The sequence below is a fragment of the Oncorhynchus nerka genome, linkage group LG23, assembly GCF_034236695.1.
Source record: "Oncorhynchus nerka isolate Pitt River linkage group LG23, Oner_Uvic_2.0, whole genome shotgun sequence".
Taxonomy (NCBI): domain Eukaryota; kingdom Metazoa; phylum Chordata; class Actinopteri; order Salmoniformes; family Salmonidae; genus Oncorhynchus; species Oncorhynchus nerka.
The window spans coordinates 21345082-21372778 of record NC_088418.1 but is presented as its reverse complement, the minus strand read 5'-3'; the positions used below and the strand labels follow the sequence as shown (position 1 = coordinate 21372778).

Sequence of the window (27697 nt, the reverse complement as noted above, 5' to 3'; positions counted from 1 at the left end):
CTCTCTCACACACACACACACACACACACACACACACACACACACACACACACACACACACACACACACACACACACACACACACACACACACACACACACACACCACACACACCACACACACAGTGACATAAAAAAATATATAGTTGCCTTAGCGACAGACGATCTGCAGACAGTTGTAATAGAAATTTGACTAAATAGCATGTAAATGCCAAGCATTGGTTCTGTCCTATAATGTAGCCAAGACGCTTCATACACTGTCACTTCATAACTCACATGTGGCTGGTTGGAAGAAATTATCAAAGTATTTTTTTTTAAATGATTTATTCATTTTAGCAGATTTCAATAGGCAACATCTGAATTTCATCAATATCTTTCAAATGTTAAAAAAGCAAGAAAAAAGCTGAAAAGTACAAAAAAAGAAGACAAACTTGTTTGACAGAAAAAGTGTATTCTAGGAAAACGTAACAACACAACTTTGAATAAAATCAGATTTTTGAGGCACTTAAGGTTTGGCGACGCTGAAACGGTTTGAGTGTCCGCAGGTGGCTGCAGTCAACCATGACTACGGATCGAGAACTGAGGAGATGTTCTCAAAAAAAAAAATCTAAATCACAGACTTGTCATCGCTGAGTTACAAGTGCTCACTCGGGCAGGGTGATAAACTGCAACATGTAGTCAGTCTACACTAAGATGAATCCATTCCTTCATTTATTTATTCCAATACTCCCATCGCAGTAATGCTCCAAGAGTTAGATTGTATGGGTATAGAAAATATTACAACCCCTTTCAAGTTAGATCTAATATTGTCCTCATTCAACAGAGAAGGGTAAAAAAGACGTTGGACCTTGTCAGACCAAATACTACAGTATTTACAAAAGGGGAAACACTGGGGTTCAGACTGACTGCCGACTCTCCGGGGATATTATAAGATGGCTGGTGTTCTCTGTGGATGTTTGTGTTGGGGGGGGTGGGTGGGGGGGGGGGGTTCTCCTATCAGGACAGCCTGTTTCCCCTCACTCTGAGCTGGGTGAGGCAGCAGAGTCTATGTCGTCTGTCTCCAGGTCGTTAGGGGAAGCAGGCTGTCCTCCTTTCACCCTCTTCCACTTCATCCTCCTGTTCTGGAACCACACCTTCACCTACAGGACATAGACAGGAGGTGTCACTACAATGGAAGTAGGGGTGCTGAGGGTGCTGCTGCACTTCCTGAAAAAATTTCAATTAAGAACAAATGATTAAGAAATAATATATTTTTTGTTTAATACTGGAGACTACGTCAGTCATTTGTTTGTTTTTGGTGCTTGTGGAAGAGTCTGTGCAGTCTCAGTGGAAAGCTTAAGTTCAGGTTTTGGACCACACTCCTAGTGGGTTGCAGTAGCTAAATGCCCACAGATTACTATAGTCTACTATATAACCACAATGAATATGACCCATGACATAATTTCCTTGGACCCAGTCCGCCGCCATTCTGTACCGACCGGGAACCTACATACGAGCTCAAGGGAGGGCTGACCTCCGTGCATCCCTCTCAGCATTCCCCATGGCAACACTGGGACAGACTAGTCTGTTCCCACACTATTTTTATGAAGACTGTCCCCTGGTCTCATACTGTCTACCTCTCGTGACAGAAGGAACGGAAACTGCCAAGCAATGTAGGATGCATCGGAAAAAAAATCATAAAGAATTATTGAGCCAGAGTTGCAATGGGACTCAGAGCCCAGAGTGTAGGGTTTGGACCTAGCTGGCTTTGAGCACCAGAGGCCTGGGAAATTCATCTTAGAGCAGGCTATTTGCGGCCACTGAGAAACTATGGGCTCATTGGGCAGAGGAGGGAGTGGGCACAGGGGCTGGAACTAGGGAGAGGAACAGGACAGACTGCCAAACCCTTCTAAAAGTTAGCCTTGGATCTAAGATCTGCTGCCCAATCACAAGAGAAGGCTTCAACATTAAACCAGTTGGACACCTATTAGGGTGAGTGGTATCAACGAGTCTGTAGTTGTAGGTAACAGAATTTCAGCAGAGACTCAACTAAGTTTTCAACTATGATCCAGCTCACTATATCAAGAGCACTGTTCATTTTATGTCCGTTTTAAAAATAATTTGTGGTTAATAATATTGGCCTTCAAATCACACATTCTCATCCAATCAACAGACTCTCTTCTCTTGTTTGTCAGGCAATTGGCTGGAGACTGGAGACTCTTTTTCATAGACCTATTCTTTCTATACCTTTAAAACAAAATGAAGGCTTATAAGACCACTAAATATTGTCATTGTGTAGAAACATTCTGGTGTAGGTGTTGTTACCTGTCTCTCCGTGAGGTCCAGGTTGACAGCGATCTCATAGCGACGCAGTCTGGTCAGGTAGTTATGGTGGGTGAACTCCGTTTCCAGTTCCCGGAGCTGCTCTTTGGTGAACGCTGTGCGCTCTTTCCTCGCTTTGCAGTTAGAGCCCACCTTGAAGTCCTGAATATCTGGAGAACACAAGAAGAGGACGCCGTTGTTATTTCATGACTATGCTATGATGTACAGTAGTGTTGAGAAATGATCCCGTCAAATGCTGTGCACATATATTGGTTTAGCACTGAATTTGGACACCAGTTGAGCGGTTTGTCTGTCTGGTATTAGGCCCATTTCACAAAGAAGAGGTCAGAGGTCCTCTCAACTAACAAATCTCTCCGAGCTCTAGTCGTATACACTCAGAGAGCAACCGGACCACCACTCTGCGAGAGACCACCCTGACCTGTCCCACTCCCATGCACCCCGAGTTACACTATCTAACGACCAATGCCCCGGTCAAGTCAACACTCCTCTGCCCTGCAACGGGGACCGCCGAACCAGGCGGCAGAGGGCTTGAGTTAGGGAGGAATGCAGCGGAACATCGTTAAAGCCTCTAAGAACAAAGGCAGGGGCGTGTCCAGCTCAAACGTATGTGTCTCTGGGAAGACGGGAAGACATCCCCTTCTAGGCCAGAGGAGAGGAGGCTGACGGCCATCGCACAGTAACTCACACACAACCTGGCAGCCACCTTGCCTCACCAGCCTCTGGGAAATAGGAAGCACTCTTACCGATATAGCAGAGCAGAGGAAAGAGGAATTATGAAATCATGTGCTGTACGTCTGCATTGTGTTAACTGGTTCACTTGGATTATTTAGGGTAGTAAAAGAGTGTATGACAAATGTGTACGACAGGGAATACAAAGGCTTTTGGTTGGTAGGGATTTTGAGAGTTATTTTCCTCTTGGTAACCTTGGTGAAAATGAAATGTGCATAAACTACATGAAAGCCACTTAATCATTCCTTGTTAAAAATCTTGACTTTATATGATATGGAATGATACTTGTGCATTGGTAGCGACACTAGCTGCTGATGTAATCTTGAGAAAATGGTTCTAATTTGTCAAAGTGAGAAGTTCTGCATTGTGCTTGCCAGAGCATGGAGCCAGATTGTGAAATGGACTGCAGTGCCTGGTCCAGATGTGACTGGGCAGATCCAGATTCACTGTGTGGGTGTGTGTGCGTGTATGTGTGTGCGTGTGCATATGCATTTTTGCTCGGGTCCTTCTGCGTGTGTGTGTGCTTGCATGTGTGTCTGTTTGCATGCGTCTCTGCGCGTGTGTGGATGTCTAGGTGTGTGTCTATACAACTTAGTCAAAAGACTCCCATTCAGAGAGACCAACCTGTAGCCTATAATGCCTCATGTTGAGAATGCCAAATTATTATAATTAAAACCCCATTAAGGACTACGTGTTCCAAGTGTGCTGCTCTGGTCTGTTGTGGTGGAACTGAGTAGATGTGAGAGCAGGTTTAGTTTGCTGAACACCTGGCAGAACAGATTTAGTAGGCACACACACCAGCCCTCAGTAACCCGGCCTCAATAAATATCCTGCACAGCCAGAGCCCGTAAACTGAAGGGGAGAAACTCCTCCTCCGTAACACAAACAGCATTTGCCATTGGGGGGGGGGTGACAGTGCAAAAGTAATTTGTCTTAATTAACACTCAATTAAGAATGTTGTGAATACGTGAGGGTTTCTCAGACTTAAACAGAAATTAAAATGACTGTTTAATTCATTACATGATAATTTAATGTATTGAAGTGTGGGCCAAGGTTCATACACCTCTAATATGTTTATTTTTTTTAAACAGTCAAACTAAAGGGTGTCATAATTTGTTTTATATTGGAGTGGTAATATGTTTATTAATGTTCTTACTGAAATTGTTTACAGCCCGTTTGTTATAAAGTTGATAAATGAACAATGATAACCAGATGGTGGTCAGGCAAATGCTTAAAAAATCCCCCTGAAATGCTAACAGGTTTAGCAGCATTATCAAACTGTTCTAAAGATAGAAACATCTAGTTACAAAAAAAAGGACACATCTGTCAGTATTATTACAACAGGGCTAAGATAAGCATCATTTTAAAAGCATTTCATTAGACACCATTCAAAATGCATCGCTATTGTAATGAAGTTGGATATATCTCACCCTGCTTGAGTCAGACTAAACGGGGCATCTCTGAACTACTTCTTACAAATGGTTAATAAAAACGTATTCAACCTGTAGAGAGGCCTGTCATTCCTTCAGTCAAAACATGTCGTAAGCTGCACACCAATAGAGGTTGAACCTTTTTAAATGGTTGAAAGTAGGAATAAAGGTGAATCATATCATTATAGAGCTATATGCCTAAATATGGTTGCACTGTTGTTGAATTTTCTCTAGAGAGTTGCCACAGCGTTTTACCCAAAACGCTCAGACTTTTTTTTTATTTCCATCTACGTGGGCCCGGCACCTGTGTCTCACTGGGCCATGGCTCCAGCTGACCTGCTCGGACTTGGTTCCAAGGCAAGGCCACTGGTACTTTTCAGCTGTCATTTACATAACAATGGTTCACTGTGAACTTTAACACCTTCTCTGTTTGATGAGGCAGAGGTTGTGGATTCTGCTCGAACACAAGTCTTTAGTGTCACTCTCCTGAAGGAAACGCAATAACACGAGAACTCACACTAACGTTAAACACTGGTGACACCCTGGTGTGTGGTAAGTCCTTCGTGGAAATGCAGCCTGTATCAATGCCTTAAGGGTATATTCCTAATTCTAGGTCAAAGTATTCAATGCACGTTTGAATGGTCGTCTATGAAATACTGGGTCTATACAGTGGTCAACCGTGTTGCGTGTGTTCAGTGGGATATTCTGTTACGGCTTAACGACAGGAAAATGTCAATGGAGAAGAATGTAAAAGTGGGGTTGCAGGCAACAGATTTTACCAGACGTGGTCTGGCATGTTTGAGGGAGGGCTGCAATACGGTAACCCAAGAAAAGGGAAAAAATCTATATTTCCCCCAATTAAGTGCCTAAGGCCAGTGTCTGGTTCCCTAAGAAGGAGATCTTAAATTAGACACGTTTATTGAATGTCTCCAAGCCCTACGTGATTTTCCTAACGTGGGTATTGCATCGCAGTTTTGGCCATCCTAATATAGCCACTGGAATTCTGATCGAGGAGGTAATACATTTATCTGCAAAAGATTTCTCCCGTTCTAGAGAGGGCAGGTTTGGTTTCCATAGCGTGGCTGAAAGCTGAGGGGAATGCTTTTACCAGATGTGCTGAAAACAGTCAGGTTCGCTTTTCCTCTCATTCAGCTAGCACGAAATTGGGAGGGTATTTGAATAACACATCTACAGCTAGACGACAAATGAAAACCGTTCCTATGGCTATTAACTCAACAGCAAGTCATTAAAAATGGTATGACTTTCAGGAATTAGCACTTCATGCACATCAGTTACTGTACTAGAAACGTGGTATCCGGTTGGTCTGATGAGGTGACATCATCGATAACGATGAGATATTTCAATCAATTATCAATGGGCACTTGCAAGTAATAAACAGTTGCCTGTCGATGTTGATATTGCTTATAATGCTGGCAATGGTATTGCTTGTAAAGAAATCTAATGATATATTTGCTTTCATGGACGCACATCGTGTAGCACCACAAGAATATGAGCTATGGCGAGTTTTTTTGCAGACAAACATCTCAGTTGATTTATACCAGCAGCTTCCTGAAAGTTGTCATGTCTCCCTGAAACAAAGGACACACGCGTGCAGCAAAGATTTACGGTAAATTTGACATTTTTTGAAGAGGCTTAAAAACAATGAGAGGACGCAACTGTTCCAGTCGGGATGTTCTTGAACACAACGTGCCGTCACCTTTTGCATACCTACGTGTCCAGGCGCCAGGGCAAGACTGTCTTTTGGTGAGGAAACCGATACAGAGACTCTGTCCCATTGCCAGCAATGACATGGGCAGCAGTGAATGTGATACCATTGTCCACTGATAGAGTAGTCTGGTGAGAGTTTCCCTGCAGAATATCACATCTCTCTCTTGTATTCATGACGAAAAGGGGTTTGTACAAATAGATTTGTGCAAATGGATGTGTCGAATCTGAGAAGCGCGATTGAATTTCTGTCTCTGCACGGCATTTGACTCATATTTGCATTCTATGTAGGCCTACTGAAGTGGTATCTTTTTCCACATCTTTCCAGTCATGGTATTTACCAGCAGCCCAACTGATCCCATCTTGGCTTATCACTGACTCACCTGCTATGTCTCTCTTCCTCTTGGAGCTCTTCTTCTCTGTGTCGGCCGATGCCATGCTCTGTGGCGAGTACTCCCCCTCAAGACACCCGGCCACTGCCCCTGGCAGCCTGTCCCCACCTGTGCTGTCTATCTCCCCCGCTACGCCCCCCACCACTCCTTCACCACCCACCGCCACGGGCTCCACCGGACAGGCCTCCTGCCCCCGGCCCCGCGTCTCACACTGGGGGAACTGCCAGTCGGCCCTCTGAAAGCCCGCATGGGGCTCTGGGTAGAGTCTGTCGTCGCGGGGGAAGCTGGCGTGGGGCGCGGGAACCAGGCAGGAGGTGGAGAAGTCTGTGTAGGCCAGGAACTCAGGCTTCTGGTGCAGGGAGAAGGGGGCCTGCTGGTAGGGGGACTGGAGCCCTGCTCCGGGGTGAGGGTTCCTCACGCACCCCCAAATGGGGCTGCCGGGGTGGGCGCTCCGCATGCAGCTGCTGGCTGGCTGATCCATGATGATACACACCAATAAATGCTCACACACACACACACACACACACACACACACACACACACACACACACACTCTCTCTCTCTCTCTCTCTCTTCTGGAGTGAGGTCCTTGCTGAGAGCTGAAAGTCCCTTCAGAGAGTTCTCCGGTTCTGTCAATACGGGGTTAATATCCACTTCAGCTTGTTGGTTTCAAAAGCACATCATCTCCCCAGCACATCCAACTCTGGAAGAAGTTACTCTGTCTGTCTGTCTGTCACTGACCGTGGCTTGTTGACTGTCCTCAGTCCAATGTGTAAGGATGGAGACCTTCCTCTGCTTAGTGGGTCTCCCTCTCGTGTGTGTGACGTCGTAGAGAGCAGCTCCTCAAGACTCCACACACACTCTCAGACACACTGGCGAGTGGACAAATGATCTGACTAGCTGTGCTGCTAGAGGAGTGTTAGGTTAGCCCCTGCGTCTGCACACACACTGACACACTCCCTGCCGACTGGGCTGGCTGTTTTCACAGTTCTAAGACATTCCTGACAAGTGGTCCCTCCTCCCTTTTAAACACATAGGTGGGTAAGAGTGTGTAACCTGAGCTTGAAGAGGAGGAGCCCTGGCAGCCACATGTGGGTAACCTGCGACCAACCCCACCAACCCCGCCTCATCAACTATTAATCACAGTAGAAATGTTATATGCACATCTAATGGCCTTTCCAGATGCGTCGCTCTTTTAAGAGACATTGTCTGTAAAACACACATGAGAGTCAAGGTCCAGCGGCTAATTATTCTACTCAGTGTTTTTTGACACATCATTTTAGCCCTACACTCTTTAGAGGAAAGTTGACCTCCACGCGTTCTCTCTACACCCCTGGTTCCCAGTCTGTCTTCTACAATCTAAAAACTGTTTCTCTCAGAAATAGCTTCATGCTTCTGTATATGTCTTTAGCCTTGAGGTGTGTGTACTATACAGCCTAATTGGCCTGGCAGGATTCCATTTAGTGTTTGGGTGATAAATTGATTTAGTAGCTAATGATTCTCACACGTGTTGAGTATGGAATACGGGATTTCAGAGCAGTATTTTAGATTTTAAATTGTCCAATTCATATTTTCTTACTGTGTATTATCTTGGAAAATAATGTCATAATGTAGGTTTACTTTTTACAGTTAGATTTTTTTCACAGTATCTGATTGATTGTGGCTACACTGTGCTATGTTTCGCACATATTTTTTTTTACTGTGACACACTGTGACACTTCTGTCAACAGCTTCTGTTTGCTCAATATTTTCTGAGTAGTGAAAGATAAAAAGGAATAACAAAAAAGATACATGTTTGTTTATAATAAAGTCGATTTAAATCAGAAAAACCAGATTCATAAACTACTAAAAGCCCTTGATCATGGTATTGTATCTCCTGAGTTATTATTGTATTTAAAAATTGAATCGAAAAAATATATAAATTCATCCTCAAAGTACCGTATTGCACTTTCAATTTCATTTCAATTCCACTAATGTTACACATCCACATGTCCACAGAAGAGAACAGAATGTTTCTGAGTAAACCTGAGATGAGACTTCTCTCTGTCCTCCTACTGACCCGACCTTTCTCAGCGGACCTCACCACTGTCTGATACGCACCACACACACACGCGCACGCACGCACACACACACACACACACACACACACACACACACACACACACACACACACACACACACACACACACACACACACACACACACACACACACACACACACACACACACACACACACACACACACACACACACACACACACACACACACAGCCTGCCTCAGTGGGACCATGAAGTGTCTCAGGTCACATACAACCTCTTTCCATTTACCCAGCGAATAGTTGAGCCATGAAGCATCCCCTTTTTACTGGCAATCTGGGCCATAACGAACCGCAGGGTGCAAAGGTTAGACGGCATTTGTGGTCAGACCAGGGGCCATCTTTGTGTGTGTGTGTGTGTAATAAGTACGTTTAGCTATTGGTTTTAGCTACAGTGTAAAAATCTAGCAGCCATTTAAATCTGTACCATTTGGGCTAATCAAATCAACCAACTACTATGGTTCAACCCTAATTCCCATAATTCCTATTCCCAGGATGCATATTTATTGTATGTGTGTGTGTGCGCTCATGTGTAAGTCACTCAAGTCACTCAAGCAGGTAGCCTAGCGGTTAAGACCGTTGGGCCAGGTTGTTGGTTCGAACCCCCGAGCAAACTAGGTTAAAAATATAGGATTAAAAATGTGCCCTTGAGCAAGGCTCTTAACCCTAATTTCTCCTGTAAGTCACTCTGGATAAGAGCATCTGCTAAATAATGTAAATGTCAAATTAAACCAGTCGGGGGAAGAGCAGGAGTTTTCCTGTTTCATCTGACCCATCGTCCGGGCAACAGTGGGATTAGTCCCTCCATCAGTCCCTGCTGGCTGACAGGATGACCCATACTGACCCATACTACACTAGGTTCTCTGGGCTCCCTACTGTGGGAGCCAAGGCCTTATCTCTGCTGCTGGTCCTCTGAGAGAGGCCTTATCGAGGCCACTACTGTAATACAGTAGTAGAGTTGTGGTCACACCGATCAGATAGTACACAGGTAATATGTGGCTTATACCTGAGATCTACATGAAGTGGGTAGTGGGTAGAGTAAGGCATCAGATCAAATCAGATCGTAATAATGTCAGACCCTGTAACTCTTTACAATACTGACCCAAACAGTCACTGTGAAGCCAGCTCACACGGTAGCCACAGTGTACACTCAGTAGATTAGCCTGTCTACAACACTGACTGACATCCCAGAGTATCACTTACCAGAGGGCACATGCCAAGAGTTCCAAAACAGCAAGTATGCTACAGGTCACCTAAACCATACACAATGAATAACATGAGAGTTCGGTATGGTTAAGAAGTTGCTCTACAATTCAACACAACATCTTTGAGAGTCTGAGCACATTGCTACAGTTGGCTACTTCAGGACAGACAAATCAAAAGTGAGGAAACATACTTGTGGAACAAACCACCCTAGGGAATATCAAACAAATATGATATCCAAACAACATAAAACTGTGACAACCTGTAGCTGAGAGGTTATGATAGTTCCACCTGGCCCAGAAATATACATGTGCCAAGTGGGTAGTGGGATAGGAGCTGTTACTGGACAGGACTTTCGTCTTTGGAAGTTAGAGCATCACAGAGCAAAGTAAATGAACAGTGTCCTCTAGTGGTCACAGCCGGTACAGCGGACAGACTGACAGTTCAGCTCCCGTTAAAAAGGGGGATTTTCTCCTATATTTGACAGGGAATTAATTCACCAATGAACTCGATTAGCTCAGTAATATTGAATGTTTGTTGAAGGGTGCTTTGATATAAAGGGCAGGAGGAATTATACTTGGTTGGATGTCCAGTGTGGAGTGTTGAGGCTGTTTCTTTTACAGCATATTTTTCAGAATGCAAATATTTGACATGAACGTGGATGATGTAAAGTAAGGCTGTGAAACTGGTGCCCTGTACTTAGAGTTCATGCAAACACATAGACGTACAGTATCCTGTCTATACTCCCTCCTTCTGTATCTAAAGCAGATAGCCCAAACTACAAAAAACCATACACTAACATTTATCAAACTTTTACAACCTACACCAAAAAATATGTACATTTCTGGCTCTATTTCATGTCATGGTGTGGGTAGGCGTCAGTGTCAGTCTGATCTCAGATCTGTTCAGTGGTTTCTGGCTCTATTTCATGTCATGGTGTGGGTAGGCGTCAGTGTCAGTCTGATCTCAGATCTGTTCAGTGGTTTCCGCTACCTCTTTCATCCAGCCTCCAACACACAGGCTGTGTACCAAATGGCACTCTATTCCTTATTTAATGCACTACTTTTGACCAGGGCCCATAGATCAGTATGAGGATAGAGAGAGGAAGAGAGAGTGCACTATACTGTAGGGAATAGGATGCCATTTTGGATGCATTCGCAGGAAACAAGAGCCATCTCACCTCAGCTGGTTCTGATCAGATTGGCTGTAGGACAGCTTGAAATGCTAAATAAATCACAATAAATAGTTGTGGGCTCTTTGGAATCACCCCCATTGGCCTGGCTGGCTGGTGGGAGTGGGTGGGTGTTGTGGACAGTAGCATTGCGTGTTCATGGAATACCTTCCTTCCTGTCTGTCTGTCTCTGTGTCTGTCTGTTCTCGTCATGTTCAAAACAGCACCGGGCTGGACTTCCTGCTTGGGGGCTGGACACTTTGAAGAGGCGGACTGAGATTGTTCCTCACAGGGTTCTCAGGATCAGCCTGGGCCAACAAATAGCCCAACAGGGAACACCCTCACTGGGTCAAACACTTCTTTCATTTAAACACTAACAAACACCCAGGGTTGGGTTTATAACCCACGAGACCATGCAGGGGCAGAGCTGGCCAATCTCCCGTGCCAATGCCCTCAGTGCTATGCTGTAATTCTGTGCACAGACGGAATTACACACACACACACACACACACACACACACACACACACACACACACACACACACACACACACACACTCCCACTCCCACTCCCACTCCCAATAATCCCTTCCTTCATGCTTTACTGTAGCAGCAGAACATGCCATATTTTAATTTTATATCTCCACATCTGAGTGCTGTGTAAAGGGGCCGCTGTGTCAGAGCTGCGGCATCCTGTTGGTGTCTCTGTGGACTTGGGTCTGTGTGTCTCCTGCTCTGTACAGACAGTCAGTGATTCACTTTAGTGGTCTAGTTTTTCTATCTACTGAGACTGGGGGGAAAAAAGCTCTCTCATCTCTTGTTCAGGTGGAGATAGTGTCCTTCTTTAGGTCCTTTATGTCTAGAAGGTGTTTGACGCTGAAGGGGAGGTGATTACTGTACGGTATATGCATTTCTTCTACCTGATTGGATGTTAGGTTGTTGCGTGCCTCTAGGTGATTTTCTGTTTGAAAATACTGCATGTGTCAAATACCAAATTTTGATACAAATCAAATGTTATTTGTCACATGCACCGAATACAGTGGAATGCTTAATTACAAGCCCTTAACCAGCAATGTAGTTTTAAGAAAAACAAGTGTTACATAAAAAAAACAAGGGTAAAAATGAAAAAAATAAGAAAAATAGAAATATAACAAATAATTAAAGAGCATAAAATAACAGTAGCAAGGCTATATACAGGGGGTACCGGTACAGAATCAATGTGCGGGGGGCACAGGTTATTCAAAGTAATATGTACATGTAGGTAGAGGTAAAGTGACTATGCATAGATTATAAACAGAGTAGCAGCTGCGTAAAAGAGGGGGTGGGACAATGTAAATAGTCCAGGTAGCCATTTGATTAGCTGTTTAGGAGTCTTATGGCTTGGGAGTAGAAGCTGTTAAGAAGCCCCTTGGACCTAGGCTTGGCGCTCCGGTACCGTACCGTGTGCTGTGCGGTATCAGAGAGAACAGTCTATGACTAGGGAGGCTGGAGTATTTGACCATTTTTAGTGCCTTCCTCTGACACCGCCTGGTATAGAGTCAGGATGCTTTCGATGGTGCAGCTGTAGAAGTTTGAGGATCTGAGGACCCATGCCAAATCTTTTCAGTTTCCTGGGGGGGAATAGGCTTTGTTGTGCCCTCTTCATGACTGTCTTGGTGTTTTTGGACCATGTTAGTTGAAGCTCTCAACCTGCTCCACTACATCCCCGTCGATGAGAATGGGGGCGTGCTTGGTCCTCCTTTTCCGGTATTCCACAATCATCTCCTTTGTCTTGATCACGTTGAGGGAGAGGTTGTTGTCCTGACACCACACGACCAGGTCTCTGACCTCCTCGCTATAGGCTGTCTCATCGTTGTCGGTGATCAGGCATACCACTGTTGTGTCGTCGGCAAACTTAATGATGGTGGTGAAGTCGTTCCTTACCATGCAGTCATGGGTGAACATGGAGTACAGGAGGGGACTGAGCACGCACCCCCGAGGGGCCCCCGCGTTGAGGATCAGTGTGGCAGATGTGTTGTTACCTAACCTTACCACTTGGGGGTGGCCAGTCAGAAAGCCTAGGATCCAGTTGCAGACGGAGGTGTTATGTCCCAGTGTCCTTAGCCTAGTGATGAGCTTTGAGGGCATTATGGTGTTGAATGCTGAGCTGTAATCAATGAATAGCATTCTCTCGTAGGTGTTCCTTTTGTCTAGGTGGGTGTGGAGTGCAATAGAGATTGCATCATCTGTGGATCTGTTGGGGCGGTTTGCAAATTAGAGTGGGTCTAGGGTTTCTGGGAATATGGTTTTGATGTAAGCCATGACGAGCCTTTCAAAACAATTAATGGCTACAGACGTGAGTGCTACGGGTCAGTTGTCATTTAGGCAGGTAATGTCAGTGTTCTTGGGCACAGGGACTATGGTGGTCTGCTTGAAACATGTTGGTATTACAGACTCAGTCAGGGACAGGTTGAAAATGTAAGTGAAGACACTTGTCAGTTAGTCAGCGTGTGATTGGAGTACACGTCCTGGTAATCCGTCTGGCCCTGCGGCCTTGTGAATGTTGACCTGTTTAAAGGTCTTACTCACATCAGAGAGCTTGATCACAAAGTCGTTCGGAACAGCTGATGCTCTCATGCATGTTTCAGTGTTGCTTACCTCGAAGCGCGCAGAGAAGTAATTTTGCTCGTCTGGTAGGCTCGTGTCACTGGGCAGCTCACGGCTGTGCTTCCCTTTGTAGTCTGTAATAGTTTGCAAGCCCTGCCACATCCTATGAACGTTGGACCCTGTGTAGTTTGATTCAATCTTAGTCCTGTATTGATGCGTTCTCTGTTTGATGGTTCGTCAGAGGGCATAGCAGGATTTCTTATAAGCGTCCGGGTTAGAGTTCCGCTCCTTGAAGCGGCAGCTCTACCCTTTAGCTCAGTGCGGATGTTGCCTGTAATTCATGGCTTCTGGTTGGGGTATGTACGTACGTTCACTGTGGGGATGACATCATTGATGCACTTATTGATGAAGCCAGTGACTGATGTGGTGTACTCCTCAATGCCATCAGAAGAATCCCAGAACATATTACAGTCTGTGCTAGCAAAAGAGTTCTGTAGCTTAGCATCTGCGTCATCTGACATTTCTGTATTGAGAGAGTCACTGGTGCTTCCTGCTTTAGTTTTTGCTTGTAAGCAGGAATCAGGAGGATAGATTTATGGTAAGATTTGCCAAATTGAGGGGGAGGGAGAGCTTTGTACCTGTCTCTGTGTATGGAGTAAAGGTGGTCTAGAGTTTGTTTTCCTCTGGTTGCACATTTAACACGCTGGTAGAAATGAGGTAAAAGGAATTTAAGTTTCCCTGGATTAAAATCCCTGCCCACTAGGAGCACCGCCTCTGGGTGAGAGTTTTCCTGTTTTCTTATGGCTTTATACAGCCCACTGAATGTGGTCTTAGTGCCAGCATTGGTTTGTGGCGGTAAATAGACAGATTCTAAAAATATAGATGATATCCAGAAGCTCTTTTTGGTAATAAGAGAAGGTGGCAGAAACATTATGTACAAAATAAGTTACAAATAACATGAAAAAACACACACACAATAACACAACTGGTTAGGAGACGGTAAAACGGCAGCCAGCTCCTCCGGCGCCATATACTGTATGCATTGGATTGTTTCATCTCTCAATTGTCTTTCAATTTTCAAAATTTGCGCTTTCTCTCTCTCTCATTTCTGTCATCACTCATTTCTGTCATCACTCACTCACTCTCTCACTCACTCTCTCACACACTCTCTCTCTCTCTCTCTCTCTCTCTCTCTCTCTCTCTCTCTCTCTCTCACAGTCTCTCTCTCTCTCACAGTCTCTCTCTCTCTCACAGTCTCTCTCTCTCTCTCTCTCTCTCAGTCTCTCTCTCTCACAGTCTCTCTCTCTCATTTCTGTCATCACTCACTCCTGTCATCACTCACTCCTGTCATCACTCACTCACTCAATTCCCTCTCTCCCCCTCTCTCTCAATTCTGTCAATTGTCTCTCTCTAAATGCTCTCTCTCTCACTCAATTCTTTCTCTCTATCTTGATTCTAAGACTGGCTCTGTGCCTCTCGTTCTTCTATGTGTCATGACCAACTCTGGCCGTACATCCTCCCTTACACAGAGACATGATAGCCTACACTCTAAAAATAAAAAGGTTTCTGGAGGTACCTTTAGGGGTTCCTCAGAGTGCAACACCGGCGGAACCCGCAAAGGTGCTTCCAGGAACCTTTTCCCTGAGGAAGCTTTAAAAGGTTTCCTCAAATAACCTTTTAGGGTGTCAAGGTTCCTATGGTTCCTACATATGTATTATGTCCCATGTATTCTGTTATGAATAATAATAATATTAACAATTATAATAATACTATTAACAATTATAATAATACTATTAACAATTATAATACAAATAAGATTGAGAGGTGATCTTGTAAAATCACAAATTAATTTGATTGACTTTAAAAGTCCCAGAAATCTAATTTGCAGACATCACAGAAATCTCTAGTCTCCCTTATCCCGCTCTACAGCAAAAAGTTGGCCATTAGTACAACATTTGTTGTTAATTTACCCCCCACATCAATTCCCAGAACACATTTCTGAATGAACAGCATAGTGCTTTTCCCTGATACTGCATACTCAGTATTAAAAAGGAAACGGACCCCCATCCTCCTACATTTAACATTTACATTTAAGTCATTTAGCAGACGCTCTTATCCAGAGTGACTTACAAATTGGTGCGTTCACCTTATGACATCCAGTGGAACTGCCACTTTACAATAGTGCATCTAAATCTTTTAAGGGGGGGGGGGTGAGAAGGATTACTTTATCCTATCCTAGGTATTCCTTAAAGAGGTGGGGTTTCAGGTGTCTCCGGAAGGTGGTGATTGACTCCGCTGTCCTGGCGTCGTGAGGGAGTTTGTTCCACCATTGGGGGGCCAGAGCAGCGAACAGTTTTGACTGGGCTGAGCGGGAACTGTACTTCCTCAGTGGTAGGGAGGCGAGCAGGCCAGAGGTGGATGAACGCAGTGCCCTTGTTTGGGTGTAGGGCCTGATCAGAGCCTGGAGGTACTGAGGTGCCGTTCCCCTCACAGCTCCGTAGGCAAGCACCATGGTCTTGTAGCGGATGCGAGCTTCAACTGGAAGCCAGTGGAGAGAGCGGAGGAGCGGGGTGACGTGAGAGAACTTGGGAAGGTTGAACACCAGACGGGCTGCGGCGTTCTGGATGAGTTGTAGGGGTTTAATGGCACAGGCAGGGAGCCCAGCCAACAGCGAGTTGCAGTAATCCAGACGGGAGATGACAAGTGCCTGGATTAGGACCTGCGCCGCTTCCTGTGTGAGGCAGGGTCGTACTCTGCGGATGTTGTAGAGCATGAACCTACAGGAACGGGCCACCGCCTTGATGTTATTTGAGAACGACAGGGCGTTGTCCAGGATCACGCCAAGGTTCTTAGCGCTCTGGGAGGAGGACACAATGGAGTTGTCAACCGTGATGGCGAGATCCTGCTCTTCAGTGAGTCGCTCCTCTCCATCCAGGAAGAGTTGGATGTGGCTCTCATCCGCAAATGGATCTCTATTCTTATGGTAGGTGAATGGGAACTTAACACACTGAAGAAGTACGCATTTTTTAAATGAAGGTTACTCATGTCATATTTCAAACAGTAAGTTAACAACTGAGCACAGCACACCTTACACAGTACTACTATATTTGCATTCATTTATTCTTCTGCTTGGAAATAATACCATGTCTGTGACGTACAGCCCACTCGGATCTTCTTTGAAAAGGTAGGGGAGGAGCAAAATGGCTGCAGTGACCTTCCGACCTTAAATGGGAGTGCAATACAAAGGCTGGATAAGAATAAATAAATTTAGAATGGCTCCATTCTGTTAAGGGTACATGCAGTAAAGTTAAGAAAATAACCTTAGGGAGCTTCCTCCGTTTGTGAGAGAAGTGCCGTCGTGTAGAGATTCATCAACTCCACTGCCACACCCCTCCTCTCCGTTTCTGCACTGAAGTCAATTTGTTTCTAATTCATCATCAATATCTCTTGGATTCAGATGACATTACTTGGCTATGTTACATTAGTTATGCTTTTTACCATTTCTTTCCATCAGACTTTTTGTCTACTTACATTGGCCGACAAAACAGAGTGCCGGGTACTGTTTTAAGATGGCGTTGATGCCTTGTTGTTTTATAAAAAAGTCTTTTTCATGTGGTCTTGTAGGGAACTTATCCGTCTCTTGTTTTGGCACTCCTCCTGCATCTTTTCAACATGTAACTTCTGACTGAAGGGATCCTCAGTCTCAGTTTGAATATCAAATATAAATATGGATCAATTATTTTTTACATACAGCGTCAAACACGATCAAAGTCGATAAAAAAATGCAAAACGTGCAGTATTCACAAAGCATCTCAGAGTGCTGATCTAGGGCCAGGTCCCCACCTGTCCATACAATAGTATTTATGATCTTAAAAACTGATCCGGGATCAGCGGTTTGACTTTGACACACTGAATGTGGGTAATTATTTGTATGTGCTTACCGTGGCTATTCAAAATCTGGTCTTAATATTTGGTGTAATTTGGGCTTATTTTTTTCCCTCCCAAACCTCTTCTGCATTTCCTGTACTTGTGCAACGTGAGCAAGCGGCTGCCGTTCTTTTTTGTATTTTTTCTTTATAATGCCGTGCCATGATAAAAATGTGGAGAGGAGAAATGCCATGATGGATTATCGGGACTGAGATCAGAGGAGCAGACTGAAGACGGTCTTGTTATGCTCCTGGAAATGTGATGGTTTAACAATGTGAGACGAAAATATGCCAGCCAGCACATTAATGGTGTGGGTATGCACAATGGTGTTAAAAGTTTATTAGTGTGAATTAATGAGTAGAAAAACTGTAAAATTCTTACATATCACTTCCCTGTCTGGTCTCTCAACGAGGGGTACTTTTGAATGAGCGCCGTGCACACATCCATGTATTGCCGGGTAGCGGGTTACCTAATAAAGCAAACGAGAAACATACAATGTTACATGTAGATGAGCAATTCTGTTTGTAATACAAATGACATTGATTGATGGCGTTGATTATCATCAAGTAAAGGTTGAGTATGTGCTATGCTATCAGCTGCAGTGATTATGACAACTGTATGGAGAAGAGTACGCGCACACAAAAAGCACTAGGATTTATGATCGAGGAACTTACATCCTTAACATTAAGCTAAGATCAGTGTACTACATAACTATACTCACCAAGTGTAGGTACACATGAAGTTCGAACAACACCTGCACAATCCGAGACCTCCACAGTAGGGCGATGGAGATCATCGCAATTTATTTCCTCCCCGTTTTAATTTGAATACGGCTGGAAATCCTGGAAGTCTAAACACAGGTGGCCAGACTCTTTGGCTGATTGATGTGTCCTGTTGCTGGCCAGTTGATATGTCATGCTGAAGGCCAATCGGTGTGCCATTTTGCTGGGCTGTTTGCTGCAGCTGTGAACTAACAATGATACAGTTATTTTTGTGCTTTCAGGCTCAGAAAGAAACAAAAAGAGCATTCATTTTGTGAAGTTGAGTCGATCTTTGGGTTATTGGAATGAGTTGCTCCACCATTCTTCGGTCCAATGACATCAACGTCTCTCCATCAATTTGGTGTCAGTGTTCTAGTCAGTGCATAGCAGAATAGAAACAAAAGTGTGTTGTGCTCAATAAGTTAATAAATCAATAGATTTTCACTAACTGTAATCCAGGGGTGGAGTAGAATGGACACTCTTCTGTCTGGGTCCCTGTATCCATCTAATGGAATGGAAATCCATCTCCTCACCAGGCCTTATAGCAATCCATTGTTGACTGTGTTGAACCATGTATGCGTGGTGATGGCTGTTTAAACAGGCTAGTAGTAGTACTTATCATCGTATTTATCATCATTAGTCATTTAGGTCAACATTGGATCATTCAGAGATCCTCACTGAACTTCTGCAGAGAGTTTGCTGCACTGAAAGTAAAGGGGCTGAATAATTTTGCACGCCCAATTTTTCAGTTTTTGATTTGTTAAAAAAATTTGAAATATCCAATAAATGTCGTTCCACTTCATGATTGTGTCCCACTTGTTGTTGATTCTTCACAAAAAAAATACAGTTTTATATCTTTATGTTTGAAGCCTGAAATGTGGCAAAAGGTCGCAAAGTTCAAGGGGGCCGAATACTTTCGCAAGGCACTGTAGTTAATCTGGGCAAGTGTCATTTGCTTCTCTTGAACCAGTCGTTGCAGCACTAGTCTGAGCACTGTTGGTATGATGCCCTCATGAAGGTCATGCAATACGTCTGGTGGAAACAGATGGGTAATTGGAGAAGGCACATGATTCAGCTAAGAGAAGGAACAGGCTTTTTTTGATGCCACACATCGATGATTTGTCTGGATTTTTTCCCGCAGCCTGCATATGGTACTTGTAGTTGTCTTTGTAACGCATGGTGAATTCCTCTTCAGTGATTTTTTAGTAAATGTCCCCCCTTGGTAGTCAAGCAGAGGAAACAAATGCGACCAGAGGAAATGTTTTGCTCATGTGAGGAGAGAATATTTGCTGAGATTGTTTTGATTGTGCCTCGGAAGCTTTTGTTTTTTCAACTTCAAATTCATCTACATAGAACTCAGTGGAGGCTGGTGAAGGGAGGACGGCTCATAATAATGGCCCGGAACGGAGCCAATGGAATGACATCAAACACCTGGAAACCATGGAAACCATGTGTTTGATGTATTTGATACCATTCCACTGGTTCCGCTCCAGTCATTATCACAAACCCATTCTCCCCAATTAAGGTGCCACCAACCTCCTGTGATAGAACTGCAGACGGAGGCTCTGCTTTGTTAGGGTGGGATTTGATTTGAACAATTCACTGTCAGTAAAGTCTATCGGAATTTCATGTGGCTTTTGGTCTTGATTCAAGGTGGCACAGACCTCGTCATTCCTTGTTATTTTTTGCAGTATGCGGACCAATGGGATGTATTGAAATGACCTTGTATTATTACCTTCTTTGTTGCTCAGGGGTACTTCATTGGGCCTGACCGTGCCCAATTCACCCACACAGTAATGCTCCAGCATCCACCATCTAATGCATTCCTCAAATACTGCAGAGTTTTTAAGCAAGTCCCTGAGATTGTCATTTTCATCCACACTTATTTGCTTATTTATAAGGTGGAACCTGAGGGCATCACTGTACAATGCTAATCTGTACCGTAGCTGGGATGCAGTGTTCTTCCCTGATTTTCAAAAATAATAAACAGATATTCTTTTTGAGGACTTCAATTAGCTGCTCAGTGTTGATGTCTGTGGCTTGAACATGTTCAGCCTCTGGCAGACTCTCTACATCATTCAAGCCATCTTCAATGGGATCAGTTCCAGTCTCAAATTAATCATGAGGGCAATTCTCATCTAAGTTGGCGCTTAAAAGCTCTCTGTGGTTTCGGTAGATGTGTGACCGATAGGCGCTGAAACATCTCTTTGTTTTCCCACACCCATTAAGTCCACATTTAATTAGAAAATGTGTTTCATGCTGGTGATAGAGGCCAAGATATGTGAGTAGTCTGGACACAGAGAAAGTATGTTTGTTGCTATGTGGACAATTGAATAGAGTTGGCATTCTTCAGACAGATTGTGAACCTTGATGGGATGGAATCACGGAGATCATTGGTACTCAGCCACTTGCATACATCATGAAGGGATCAGTCTTCCACAGCCACACTCAAATTCAAGTTGACACTAAAAGCAAAAGTGAAATGTATTAGTATCGAGACTAAAACAAAACCTATCCCACTCTTTCCAGACCTTTCTGTCACATCGGCTCCCACTCTTCCCTCCCCCTGGCGCTTGAGGGCGCCAGGTTGCCCTGCATCACGCACTCCTGCCATCCATCACGCACACCTGCCATCCCTCGTCATGTGCATCAGCATTATTGGACTCACCTGGATTCACTTATAGGTGATAAGTGAGTCCAGGTGAGACCAATAACGCTGATGAGTTCATTTCCTCCCCTATATTTGTCAGTTCCCTGCTCTGTTCCCACTGCTGCATTGATTGTCTTCTGTCTGTGTTATTAGTTTGCTGACGCGGTTCCTGTCTCGTTCCTTGTCCGTCTTTATTAAATGTTTTACTCCCCGTACCTGCTTCGTCTCTCCAGCGTCAACACGTGACACTTTCCTCCTAATTTGCATTTATGGTTGTTCCATAACGAAGCAGATCTTGTCAGGAAAGGTGAAGATGTCCCTCTTTTATCTGACCACATATTTCTTTGTATGGGACATTATGGGATTCTGCAGTCCCACATTTAAGTGTTGGCTCAGATAATATGATGCTCCAAATGGAGAATTAAGTTATTCTTCCATGTAAACCCAAATTAGCCTATTAGAGTTCTCAATAAAGAGAGCTTATTTGGGCAGTCTGCATCTTGATATAATTACAGTATTTTCCTGTAATATAGCTAGGTTAATCCTTGCAATTTAAAACTGGAGTTGAATTTTGTTCAAATATACAGGATGTAAAATAAACGTTTTCCTTCCCCTAAGAAAAAATGTATCTTCTCACATACGAAAGAAGACAAAATGACAGACATTCACCATTCCGTTAGTATTGGAAAAGACAAAGGAATTACACAGAACACACAATAATCACGCTGTATTGATTAATTGATTGACTGTAAATACATGTGTCGTCTGCAAACTTGATGATTGAGTTGGAGGCGTGCATGGCCACGCAGTCATGGGTGAACAGGGAGTACAGGAGAGGGCTGAGAACGCACCCTTGTGGGGCCCCAGTGTTGAGGATCAGTGGGGTAGAGATGTTGTTTCCTACTCTCACCACCTGGGGGCGTCCCGTCAGAAAGTCCAGGACCCAGTTGCACAGGACGGGGTCGAGACCCAGGGTCTTGAGCTTAATGACGAGTTTGGAGGGTACTATGATGTTAAATGCTGAGCTTATTGACTGCAATTGATTGACTGTAAATACATTCATTCACCATTCAGTTAGTATTGGAAAATACAAAGTAATTACACAGAGCACACAATAATCACACTGCAAATACATCCAAATACTTTATAGAGGCTAACCGGTTTGTAGATCCATAGTGAGCTTTAAACATCATCTTGCTTTAGTCTGAGGACAGAACAGGCCGCCCCAATACACCAACCTGAAAGACATAAATTAGACACAAACACAAAATAAACAACATGAGCATTCAATGTCAAATGCATCTAACTAATCTGATCAATTTCATGTATTCTTCTTTTTGTCAAATTTAACATAACCTAAATTGGGTCGTGTGTGTGTGTGTCTTACCTGTTCGTGGAGGTTGATCTATTTCTCTATCAGAGTTCACATCTCCCAAACTTTCCACCACTTAACTGGACAGGGGCAGGATAAGTCAGGTACTAAAGGGAGGAGGATGGAAGGAGATGGTGAGAGAGTGTATCATTGGTTTAAATGAGGTCAAAAATGTCTTAATATTGAATCTAGCTAGCTAAAGTTAGCTAATGTTACAATAACTAACTAGCTAGCTACATTGGTACTAGCTTTATATAGCCTAATTATTGTTATTTTATTGTGTTACTTATTTTTATTTTTTACTTTTGTTTATTTAGTACATATTTAAACGGCATTGTTGGATAGGGGCTTGTATGCAAGCATTTCATGGTAAAGTACACCTGTTGTATTCAGCGCATGTGACAAATAACATGTGATTTGATTGATAGCTAAAGTTAGCTAAAATGTACCAACACTTATTCAACAATTACCAGCTAACAATACAGGCTATGTAGCTTGGCTAGCTGATGAAAAACAAACAGTATATTACATTATGTATTGTTTTTTAGTTATTTGATAGTAGTTTGATAAATTATTATCTTAGCTAGCGAATAGCTCGTGTTCACTCACCTTTCATGTCGATCTGTTGCAAATCATCTCTCTCTAACCATCTGCGCGCTTCCCGATTCCAGTTGTCTTTTGACCAATATTCTCAATTTGAATTATTCAAAGGAGCACCCTTTACCCACTTGCACAATGCTGGTTCCAAAACAAATCCATCTTTTGAAAAGGGTTATTCAAAGCACCCCTCAAGTCTACAAAGGTTTTTTTTTAAATTATGGCGGAGTACAGGTTCTTAAATGAAAAAAAAATTTTTTACCTTAAGGATCCTCCAGGAACCTTTTCTTTTTAGAGTGTCCGATAGGCCAATAATCCTGTACATTGATATAGTAGCCATGTTGTGTTGTTGTTGTTCAAAGGCGTGGTAATCTGATTGAAGTTAACACAGTACAGCATCTTCGATCATTTCTTTTTTTTAAAGGCACCTCTCTTGAAGGATGTTTACTGTTGTTGATGAGTCTCAACGTTTTCCCCTCTAGTTATTACAGAAGCTGGAACAAGTACAGCAGCACTGTTCGCACAACATTTGATTTGATTTGATTTGGGAAAGACATTTGAATCTGAAAATTGGATGAGAGCCATAGAAATGGTCAAAGTAGTTCTCTATAGGATGAGAGCATCCATAACAGTCACATGTATACAGAGGAACCTGTTATGGTGGCTTAACATGGAGGAGTTTCACACAGTCAGCTATGTTCTCCACAGTCAAACATACAATGGGACATGATAAAGCCATACAGTACAGTACACGACCATTGGACAGGCAACAAAAAAAACATTTTGCACACTGACGCCTTTACGATGATGGATACAGTACGAGCTGGAACACCAGTGAGTCACCCCTCAATCAAAATAAGGAGGTGAGAGGAGCAGAGAAAAAAAAGTGAAGGGAGGAAAGAAATTCCAGATGTCAACAGTAAAGTTTGTCCAGCTCCGGTCTGTGGCCACAGGAGCTTTGTGTACCTGGCCCTGCTAAAGCCATTACCCGTCTCCTGTACCCTGCAGAGGGAAGCACACAACAAAACCAGAGAATTCTGGGAAGCCTTTCCATCAGTCCCTCCTCTGTCTCTCACTGGAGCTCCGCACCAGGCTTCTTCTCCCTTCTTCCCTTCTCTCCCCCAGCCATGTGAACCACTGCTAATTTAACAGGGATGTGTTTGAGGGAGAGAGAGTGAGAGAGAGAGAGAGAGAGAGAGAGAGAGAGAGAGAAAGTGTGTGCAGAGTAGAGGTGGGAAACCTGGGAATTGGCGGGAACTCTAGATCTGTGCCTGCATGGGTCTCGGGCGTGTTGTTGTTGTTGGGAATCTGACTGAAGTTTTGACACAGCACAGCATCTTCGATCAGTTATTTTTTTAAAGGCACCTCTGTCAAAGGATGTACTGCATGTTACTGTTGTTGATGAGTCTCAAAGTTTTCCTTCTAGTTCTTCCAATGGCCTCCCAAGTCTCACCACAGAACCCACCTGTCAAGTTGGAGACATGGTCATCATAGTCACTTTAAACTGAAATGAACCAGTGCAGTGGAGTAGACCGTAATGCCTTCCATGGTTTCTCTAATCTATCTAGTCCAACAGGGGCCCCTGTGAATTGCCCAAACAAACATGTTGCAATCATAGAAAGAGCGACAACCACAAAAATAGGCAAGATATAAAAAGACATGTTCATGACTCATTCTGCCTGCCAAAGACATGATTGAATATGTCCCTTTCTTTCAGACTAATAGTTTACTAGCCTATACAAGTACACACATACCTTTCTTCCTTGTACTGTGGTAATGGTTGTCAATTGATATTTAAGTATTATTTACAGTGCACGATAATGACTAAAAACAGACATACCAAAACACAAGGCCGTCAGAATTACTGTAACGTGGTATTACATGACTTCAGATATTAGACATGACTGCCCTCTTCTGGAGAACTAAAGAACTAAAACGTATCAAATTTTAGGAAATGGGCCAACTAAATCTAAAAACACATTCAATCCACCACTGTTGTTGAACAATCTGTAATTTAAGTTTGTGATTAAATGTAAATTGATACTGTAAATAGTTCAAAATACCAATACCAATTGACTGATACTGTACAGTAAATAGTAAGACAAAAATAACTGATTAAAATATTTGATGAGGAAAAAAATCATGATACATTTTGAACATGGGCAACTTTTGGGAAACATTTTTTAACTGTAGTGCGTTGTGTATGTGTGTGTGTGTGTGTGTGTGCGTGCACATGTGTGATAGCAATATCATATTTACCCAAAGACATTCACAAAGCACACGACCTGGCCAAGATAAAGCAAAGCAGTGAGACAAAAACAACAACACAGAGTTACACATGGGATAAACAAAACGTACAGTCAATAACACAATAGAAAAATCTATGTACAGTGTGTGGAAATGTAGTAAGGTTAGGGAGGTAAGGCAACAAATAGGCCATGGTGGCAAAATAATTACAATGTAGCATTAACACTGGAGTGATAGATGTGCAAGTAGAGATACCGGGATGCAAAAGAGCAAAAAAATAAATATCAATATGGGGATGAGGTAGGTGGGTGTGCTATTTACAGATGGGCTGTGTACAGGTGCAGTGATCTGTTAGCTGCTTTGACAGCTGATGCTTAAAGTTAGTGAGGGAGATATAAGTCTTCAGCTTCAGTGATTTTTGCAATTCGTTCCAGTCATTGGCAGCAGAGAACTGGAAGGACAGGCGGCCAAAGCAGGTGTTGGCTTTGGGGATGACCAGTGAAATATACCTACTGGAGAGCGCTACAGGTGGGTGCTGCTATGGTGACCAGTGAGCTGAGATAAGACGGGGCTTTACCTAGCAACAACTTATAGATGACCTAGAGCCAGTGGGTTTGGCGAATGATATGAAGTGAGGGCCAGCCAACGAGAGCATACAGGTCGCAGTGGTGGGTAGTGTATGGGGCTTTGGTGACAAAATGGACGGCACTGTGATAGACTGCATCCAATTGGTTGAGTAGAGTGTTGGAGGCTATTTTGTAAATGACATAGCCGAAGTCAAGGATCGGTAGGATAGTCAGTTGTACGAGGGTATGTTTGGCAGCATGAGTGAAGGAGGCTTTGTTGCGATATAGGAAGCCGATTCTAGATTTCATTTTGGATTGGAGATGCTTAATGTGAATCTGAAAGGAGAGTTTACAGTCTAACCAGACACCTAGGTATTTGTAGCTGTCCACATATTTTAAGTCAGAACCTGTCCAGAGTAATGATGCTGGACGGGCGGGCAGGTGCGGGCAGCGATCGGTTGAAGAGCATGCATTTAGTTTTACTAGCATTTAAGAGTAGTTGGAGGCCACGGAAGGAGTGTTGTATGGCATTGAAGCTCGTCTGGAGGGTAGTTAACACTGTGTCCAAAGAAGAGCCAGATGTATACAGAATGGTGTCGTCAGCATAGAGGTGGATCAGAGAATCACCAGCAGCAAGAGCGACATCATTGATACAGTGAGGGGAAAAAGTATTTGATCCCCTGCTGATTTTGTACGTTTGCCCACTGACAAAGGAATTATCAGTCTATAATTTTAATGGTAGGTTTATTTGAACAGTGAGAGACAGAATAACAACAAAAAAATCCAGAAAAGCGCATGTCAAAAACGTTATAAATTGATTTGCATTTTAATGAGGGAAATAAGTATTTGACCCCTCTGCAAAACATGACTTAGTACTTGGTGGCAAAACCCTTTTTGGCAATCACAGAGGTCAGACATTTATTGTAGTTGGCCACCAGGTTTGCACACATCTCAGGAGGGATTTTGTCCCACTCCTCTTTGCAGATCTTCTCCAAGTCATTAAGGTTTCGAGGCTGACATTTGGCAACTCGAACCTTCAGCTCCCCCCACAGATTTTCTATGGGATTAAGGTCTGGAGACAGGCTAGGCCACCCCAGAATTTAACGTGCTTCTTCTTGAGCCACTCCTTTGTTGCCTTGGCCGTGTGTTTTGGGTCATTGTCATGCTGGAATACCCATCCACAACCCATTTTCAATGCCCTGGCTGAGGGAAGGAGGATTTGACGGTACATGGCCCCGTCCATCGTCCCTTTGATGCGGTTTCCACCTCCATGTTTGACGGTGGGGATGGTATTCTTGGGGTCATAGGCAGCATTCCTTCTCCTCCAAACACGGTGAGTTGAGTTGATGCCAAAGAGCTCCATTTTGGTCTCATCTGACCACAACACTTTCACCCAGTTGTCCTCTGAATCATTCAAATGTCCATGGGCAAACTTCAGACGGGCATGTATATGTGCTTTCTTGAGCAGGGGGACCTTGCGGGCACTGCAGGATTTCAGTCCTTCACGGCGTAGTGTGTTACCAATTGTTTTCTTGGTGACAATGACCCAAAACACACGGCCAAGACAACAAAGAGTGGTTGGTGGAGTATGCTTATAGCCTTTAGCCCTACCCTTATCCTACTCCTCCTCTGTTCCTCAGGTGATGTAGAGGTTAACCCAGGCCCTGTAGCCCCCAGCATTACACCTATTACCCAGGAGCTCTTATTTGTTGACTTCTGTAACCGTAAAAGCCTTGGTTTCATGCATGTTAGAAGCCTACTCCCTCATTTTGTTTTACCTACTGCTTTAGCACACTCTACCAACCCGGATGTCTTAGCCGTGTCTGAATCCTGGCTTAGGAAAACCACCAAAAACCCTGAAATCCCATCCCTAACTATAACATTTTCCACCAAGATAGAACTGCCAAAGGGGGTGGTGTTGCAATC

At 43.7% G+C, this 27697-nt stretch overlaps 1 protein-coding gene across 1 annotated transcript; it reads right to left on the bottom strand.

Moving 5' to 3' along the window:
- Positions 1 to 321: 321 nt before the first annotated feature.
- Positions 322 to 7575, bottom strand: LOC115106455 (homeobox protein MOX-1-like). Its single transcript, XM_029629220.2, has 3 exons — positions 6589 to 7575; positions 2304 to 2470; positions 322 to 1138 (listed from the first exon to the last, which is right to left on the bottom strand). The coding sequence occupies exons 1-3, from the start codon at positions 7076 to 7078 to the stop codon at positions 1016 to 1018; spliced, it is 780 nt and encodes a 259-aa protein (XP_029485080.1). The 5' UTR covers positions 7079 to 7575; the 3' UTR covers positions 322 to 1015.
- Positions 7576 to 27697: the final 20122 nt, after the last annotated feature.